The sequence below is a fragment of the Mauremys mutica genome, chromosome 13 (genome assembly GCF_020497125.1).
Source record: "Mauremys mutica isolate MM-2020 ecotype Southern chromosome 13, ASM2049712v1, whole genome shotgun sequence".
Classification (NCBI taxonomy): domain Eukaryota; kingdom Metazoa; phylum Chordata; order Testudines; family Geoemydidae; genus Mauremys; species Mauremys mutica.
This window is the reverse complement of record NC_059084.1, coordinates 5,162,322-5,170,002: the sequence shown is the minus strand read 5'-3', so window position 1 is coordinate 5,170,002 and position 7,681 is coordinate 5,162,322. Positions and strand designations below refer to the sequence as shown.

The window sequence follows — 7,681 nt, the reverse complement described above, 5'->3', positions numbered from 1 at the left end:
TGTTGAACCAGAGCAAATTTTTTAGGGAAAAAAAATCCAATTGTCATTCAAAAATTGTGAGTAACAGAGAATATTTTACAGCTCTTGATGAATTGTTCCAATGGTTAATTACACTCACTATTAAAAATTTGTGCTTTTTTTTCCTAGTCTAAAGTTATCTAGCTTCAACTTCCAGCCATTGGATCTTTTTATACTTTTGTTTCCTAGACTGAAGAGCCCTCTGTTATCAAATTTCTGTTCCCCATGTAGGCTCTTATAGACTGTGATCCAGTCATCCCTTAGCTTTCTCTTCGACAAGCTAAATAGATTGACTTCCTTGAGTCTTTTCCTAGCAGGCATGTTTTCCAGTCTGTTAATCATTCTCGCGACTCTTCTCTGAACCCTCTCCAATTTAAGTTCAATTTAGTTCAGTCTCAATGGCTGCCTAGATTGCTGCTAGGAATGAATCTTCTTTTCCCCACATGTACTCTTTATTTGTTTCTTCATGACCTTGAGCTTCTGTGTTCAGCAGAGAAATAAAAAGTTACCTTCAGCATTTCTACATGGTGCATGGAACTTCAATATCAGACACAAAGACAATTACCCCAGATGGCCTTAAGGCATTATCTTCATATAACAAACATTGCAATGCACATTCGTGACTCCATTTGTGCTCAGTTACTGGAATGAACTTGAACTTTGTCACATCAGGAAAGTACAAAAATATAAGAAACATGCACAAAACCAGCTGCCCTACTGGGGTTAAACCTGCTCCCTGATATGCAGGGGCAATTCCTGGTTCATGTAAACATGCAAGACATTGGTCTGAGCCCAAGTCTGCAAGAAGTGGTGGCATCATCCCACTGCCCGCAGGTGTTAGCAGATACGTTGCCTCAGAGAATCAAATGATATTTTGATGGGTGATTAAAATACTTTTTGAACTGGCATCAGAGAAAAGGGCAGGCAATTTGGGTCTGGCTGGTCCATTTTTAATAGACTAGAGACTTTTTTCCCTCACAGTGGTGTAAATCAGAGGCAATGCCATGCACATCAGTGGTGTTACACCAGAATAAAATCAATTGAAGGAGAATGAGTTACTGCTTTTACACAGACATGTGCAAGTAAAGAGAACAAATATTTTTACATTAAGGGGCAGTTATGATGCGTTTTACACCCCAGAAGGGACCCTCCTTCATTTTGCATTGGCTTGCATCTCTCTCTGACGAAGGCTTTTGCTGTGTTTCCATGCCAGGGCCAGATCCCTAGGTGGTGCAAATCAGCTGAGATCCACTGAAGTCAATTTATAGCCGCTGAACATCGGGCAGAGCATCTCACTGAAAGATCTGTAATGTGTCTATTGCCCTCACATCTGGACGCCTTACGCCAGTGAGAACCACCAAGCGACTGCTTCCGAGTGAGACAGTTAAAATCTCCCACATTCTAACAGTCGCAGCCGACAGCTCTGGTGCAGCTTGTGCATTTCAACATCCCCTTCATTCCTAAAAAGAAATGCCCTGTTGTATCGTCTGTTGGGGTTTTTTTGTTTGTTTGTTTGTTTGCAGCATCAAGGTTGCTTGTTATTTAAATAGCCCAGTGTGGATATAACCATTTTTTCCCAATGTGATAAATTTTATTGATCAAACACCACCACCAAATAGATCTGATTGCAAGGACTGGTAACGTCAGCATAGCTTAGAGACCCTCCTCCAACTCAGATTAAAGAGAGGAGAGGCTCAACAGTGGAAGGCAGCAAGTGCTGGAGAAAACAGCAAGATCCCCTGTCTTATGCAGGTAAGCGGAACATTCAGCTTTAGCTTTGTATGGATTCTAGCTTGGGCATGCCTTTTATTATGTTTTTGAACTGGCAAAATGCAGCTGGTGTCTGACACTTTTTTTGTGTGCAAAACCTGCAGACTAGTTGGTGAACCTTTGCTCTTAGTGGATTTGTTTCTCTGCAGAGGAATTTTTGAAAGTGCCTAGGACAAATCATAGCAACAGAGAAAGCACCAGATAGAAAGATGTAAATAGAAGGAACTGTTCCTGCTATGACTATAAGCTGTTCGTTTGTTGCAGGTGCTTCTTTTTCTTTTTTGTGTATAAATACTGAACTTTTGGGATCAGAAGTTTCATGCATCTGTGTGTGTGCTGAGTCTCACATATTGTAATACTGCTATTTATCATAAGGATGTTCTTGCTATTGAATAAGGTCCTAAATGACGATGGGGTGAAAATTAGCTGCACTTGAGTTATTTTCCTTTTCAAAAATGCCCATTCAATCACATTGTTGTTTTTTTTTTCCTTTTTGCAGGGGCTTTAGGAAGTGACGAGGATGCATGCAATGGCCAGATTGCAGCTGGACTGGGCTAGAAAGCAGACTCATTATCAGTGAATTTGCTGCGGGTGAAAAGATTCTGGAACCCCCTGACTTGGAAGAACATACTAACTAAAAACTAAAATGCTTCCGCTCTCTGGTGTGCAAAAGTAAGCGGCTGCCTGTGTAAGTAAAGACAGCAGAATTTCCCATGAATCCTCGGCCTGTTGTAAATAGTTTGCTGGGCACAAAGCTTGCCCCATCTGCAGTGTTTTGCTTCCATCTAACCTAAGAGGGATCTTTGCTTCAGCCAATTCATCTGGAGCTGCCTGACTTTTCTAGCAAAGCTCCCACTCAGACTGATGTGCATAAGATTGAAGAGCTCGTGTGTTTTATTTCCCTCTCTCGTTTGGTTTGAGGAACCCCAGGTTTCACCAGCAGCGGGGTGGTTTAATGGCATTTTTTTTTCCACTGCTGAGTTAAAAATTTGAACTTTTACAAGGGAACTAGACATCCAATTCCTGCCACGGTTCCCACCTCGCTTCGGAAAAAAATCAGTGTCCAGCTGAAATGTGAGCCTCTTTTCACCATCGATGTGGTGCTCTCCCTGTAAAGCTGTAAAGATCTGCAATGAAATCTGAATAGAGTTCGTTATCCCTGAAAGCAGGCATGGAAAATAATTTCAGGGTAAGCAATCTGAATACCACCTGCAATGATACAAGCGATGGCAGGTACTTGGACAATGGCACAAGGTCCAACTTCACCTTCCATGAACAATCTCCTGACTTCTACGTGGTCCTCCCAGTGATTTACTCTGTGATCTGTGCAGTGGGGCTTACAGGCAATACCGCTGTCATCTACGTGATCCTCAAGGCCCCTAAGATGAAGACAGTGACCAACATGTTCATCCTGAACCTAGCTATAGCTGATGACTTGTTCACTTTGGTTCTGCCCATTAACATTGCTGAGCATCTCTTGCACTACTGGCCCTTTGGAGAAATCCTCTGCAAGATCATCCTGTCCATAGACCACTACAACATCTTCTCTAGCATCTATTTCCTCACGGTGATGAGCATAGACAGGTACCTGGTTGTCCTGGCCACTGTCCGGTCCAAAAGGATGCCCCATCGTACCTACCGAGCAGCCAGAATTGTCAGTCTGTGCATCTGGGCCCTGGTCACCATCATAGTTCTCCCTTTCATCATCTTTGCCAACGTCTATGTAGATGGCCTGGAGATCAAGAGCTGTGGTCTAAATTTCCCCAAACCTGAGAGGTTTTGGTTCAAGGCCAGCAGGATCTATACCCTAATCCTTGGCTTTGCCATTCCTGTATCCACCATCTGCATTCTCTATACCATGATGCTGTATAAACTGAGGAGCATGCACTTGAATTCAAATGCTAAAGCCCTGGACAAAGCCAAGAAGAAGGTCACCATTATGGTCTTCATCGTCCTGGCTGTGTGCCTCTTCTGCTGGACCCCCTTCCACCTGGCCACCATCGTGGCTTTGACCACTGACTTAGCGCAGACCTCCGTGGTCATAGGTATCTCCTACTTCATCACCAGTTTGAGCTATGCCAATTCATGCTTGAATCCTTTTTTGTATGCTTTCTTGGATGACAGTTTTCGGAAAAGTTTCAGAAAGATGTTGGAATGCAGAGCTGCTTAAAAGATGGACCGTGCCTTTCTGTTCCCTTCCCTCTCATGGCTTTGCAGGGACAACTTTACAAACTTTTCAGTATATGACTGAGGAACAGGCGAGCTTTATGCTTTCTATTTAACTAGGCATTTCGTTTAGTTAATTATATGTATGTATGTATGTATGTGTTTGTTTCTTTTGCATTTTGCACAATTCTAATCATAAATCTTTCATGTTCCTTGTATGAATCTCACAATCACTTAAAGTTGCGGGGTTGGTTTGTTGTTTTTGCTTGATTGTGTCTTATTTAGGGGGGAAATCCTGAAACATTAAAGAATGACAACCTTTTTATAAAGTGTATTCTTGTCATCTCATGGTCTTGCATTGCCACCTGCTGTACAATTACAGAACTGGGTCTTTTAAAGGGTTGAAGCTATAATGCTACTGGAAAAGACCAGCCTCTTAAAGATGAATGTAACTTTAAGTTATTAATCTATATGTTGTGTGCAGAATTGTTATAATGGAGCAGGTTGAGCTACCAGATTCAGTTGTGCATTGTAAAAATGGATTTTAATGAGGAGATAAAATGGTGCATTTGAGAAAAAAATTGCATCCCGGTCTGTGTGCGTATGTGTCTTGGATATAGTTTGATTTCTGAGGGGAGTCTGTTTTCCCCCAAGATTTCTCCTTTCCTGAATTGCTAACGTGATTCACATTGAAACCAAAATTTTAAAAAGCGTCTGAAAGTTACACTATCCAAACAAGACAATATACAAATATTGTGGTGACTGTAGAAAAAATAATTTGTGTTTTATTAATGCCAAGACTTTTCTTTTCATTTTCTAATGTTTAAAAAGACATAGACTTTAAAGTGTTTGATGAAATAAATCACATTGAAAAGTGTCTGGCATTTCTACTAGAAGCAAATTTTATAAGAAACTCTGTGTTATCCTACGTGTCCCAATATCACTGCCCTGTAAATTTCATGTCACCTGATCTATAACTCTGCATCATTGCTTATAATATAGCAAAGATGTGCTGCCAACCACAAGAAAGGCCCTAGAAAAGGTGGCCCATAGAGACTTTCATTCAGCCCAGCAAATGCTTAACTTGAAACAGGTGAGTAGTCCTATTCATGGGTGATGGTCATGTGAAGTACCTGCCTAAGCTGGCCCATGTCAGCTGATTGGGCTTGCAGAGCTCGGGCTGTGGGGCTATAAAACTGCAGTGTCTTTGGGACCTGGTGAGGGTCCCAGAGCTCGGGCTCCAGCCTGAGCCCAAACATCTATACTGCAATTTTATAGCCCTGTAGCTCGAGTCGGCCACCACAGGCCAGCCGCAGGTGTTTAACTGCAGTGTAGACACCTCCTATGCGTTTTCCTGAAGCGGGACCAGAGAAAACTGGAATCTCATGCTGTGTTGAAGAACTACAGTAACTATGGGTAACTGTGCTGACAAGCTGTCCTGAGACCAACACAGCCCTATTACTCACACCTTCTTGTCAACGGTCTGCGGTGGGCCACTCCCTTACCACTTCAAAAGTTATTTTCCCTCCCTTGGTATCCTGCTGTTAATTGATTTATCTTGTTAGACTGACCTCACACTTGGTAAAGCAACCCCCATCCTTTCATGTATTTAGAATTGCTCCTGTATTTTTCACTTTATGCATCTGATGAAGTGGGTTCTAGCCCACAAAAGCTTATGCCCAAATAAATTTGTTAGTCTATAAGGACTCCTCTTCTCTCTGTCCTCTCCCTGTATTTCTGACAGGTGGGAATAAGGAGCACAAGTCCCATTGACTTTCATGGCTTTGAAAAAATCTCACCTGGACCAGATCACGGTTATTGCTCCCCATCATTCCAGCCTTAATGCAAAGTTCCAAAGAAGATTTACAACTCAGAGAGAAAGTGAATGATAACTCCACTGTTAAAGGGTCTTTCTTGGGCTTCAAATAAGTTGCTGGACAATTCTCTTTCCTCTAACCAATGAGTATTTTTATACCAGTTCAGTGCACCTGAGAAATTGTGTGTGTGACTAATTTGTCCACACAAGTACCAATATAGCACATGCAAATCAGGTACATTTGCACAAAAATGGGTAATCAGATACATTTTCATACCCAGTTCCCATATTTGTGCAAAAGTTCATGGTGACTATATGGGCAAATTAATAATAGTAATTCCTAGCTCTTACCTAGGACTTTTCATTGGTAGATCTCATGACACTTTACAAAAGGAGGTCAGTATCATGATCTCTAATTTTAGAGATGAGGAAACTGAGGCAGAGAGAAATGAAAGTGACTTGACCAACATGACCCAGCAGGCCTGTGTCAGAGTTAGGAATAGACCCTGATCTCTAGAATCCCCGTCCAGTGCATTATCCACTAGAAAACACTGCTTCTTATCAGCCACCGATCGACCCCCAAATGAGGCCCTGACCTAATTCTAAGTGGCAGCACCGGGTGGAGAGAAGGTTACTATGGCATCATTGCATTTACTTTGAGGATTGGTTGCAGTGCCCAGGTTTGCATGGACATGAAGCTCAGAGAGGGGGAATCCCCCACCCCCCGAGCAGATCTGCTGACTTTGGCTTGTGACAGCCATGCGCTGCATGCATGAAACCGACTTCCATTATTTCTTATCAGTTTGTGTCCCCAGACCACATCACTGAACTGTGATTGTCAAACTTTGCTAGGATGACCAGATAGCAAGTGTGAAAAATCAGGACGGGAGGGGGGGTAATAGGTGCCTATGTAAGAAAAAGCGCCAAATATCAGGACTGTCCCTATAAAATCGGGACATCTGGTCACTCTACACTTTGCTCAAGACACACCAAGGACTCGGCGAACTGTGGGGCAGGCATTGCAGGACAGGATCCAGCTGCACAGGCAGAGGGGACGTTTGCACAAGAGTGCTCTCCATTATGCAGTCTGAGAGCTGCAGTCTTGCACCCAAAGAACCCCGGGGTTCCTCGCCCCTCTCCCCACTGGTGAGGAATAATAGTTCCTTTCTTCACTTTTCCTCTTGTCATCGCTTTCTCTCCTTCCCCTTGGTCTCCTTTCTTTCCTTCATCCTGTCTAACAAGCTATTTGCTGAAACTCATCACTTACACATTCTTGTGCCAGGAACTGCATTTCCTCAGAGGCTGAAGCCCCAGCCTGGGATCATAAATAGCCACAATCCAAAGGAAAGTGCCTGGCAGAAAAACACTATCCAAATGCAAGTAAAACAAAATTGTATCTCAAGTGCAAAGGGCCATGAGCCCAGGGTTCAGATAGGTCAGATACACGGTAACTTAGGACTTTCTCTAAGCAATAAACCAATTGTCCCTTAATCCTGGCAGCCCATACTCAACAATTCTCAGCACCTGCTGCTTCAGAAGAGGGTGTGTGTAGGGGGGGAGGAGGGGAAGGAGGGAGTCCCTAACATATGCTTAGCATATTGTGCAATGGTGCAGATGGGAGGAAAATCCATCCAGACCTTGACTGGTGCTGCCCTGAAACAAAAGGACTGAGAGCCTGTTATCTGTATTCCACAAGTAGTGCAACTGCAGATGTTCAAGGGATTTGCAGAGGGTGTAAGTCAGGGCAGAATCTGGCCCACGGTTCTCACCGTATTTAGCGTTAGATTCCTGAAATGCACCCAATGCAATGCCTTTGGGCAACCGTATTATTCTCAGGCAAAGCTATAACTGTCAGCAAGTCAAAGTCAAAAGTCTCATGCTCAAAAATTTCCTCAAGCACTTCCCTGCTCC

General features: G+C 43.1%; 1 protein-coding gene across 1 annotated transcript; it reads left to right on the top strand.

The window, feature by feature from the left end:
* Window positions 1-1,715: 1,715 nt before the first annotated feature.
* NPBWR2 (neuropeptides B and W receptor 2) lies at window positions 1,716-4,655 on the top strand. The gene is made up of 2 exons (XM_044986316.1): window positions 1,716-1,770; window positions 2,288-4,655. The coding sequence occupies exon 2, from the start codon at window positions 2,960-2,962 to the stop codon at window positions 3,956-3,958; it is 999 nt and encodes a 332-aa protein (XP_044842251.1). The 5' UTR covers window positions 1,716-1,770; window positions 2,288-2,959; the 3' UTR covers window positions 3,959-4,655.
* Window positions 4,656-7,681: the final 3,026 nt, after the last annotated feature.

Bases quoted from the DNA above. Each gene is read 5' to 3' on its own strand.
- NPBWR2 (XM_044986316.1), top strand. From the start codon at position 2,960: ATGGAAAATAATTTCAGGGTAAGCAATCTGAATACCACCTGCAATGAT.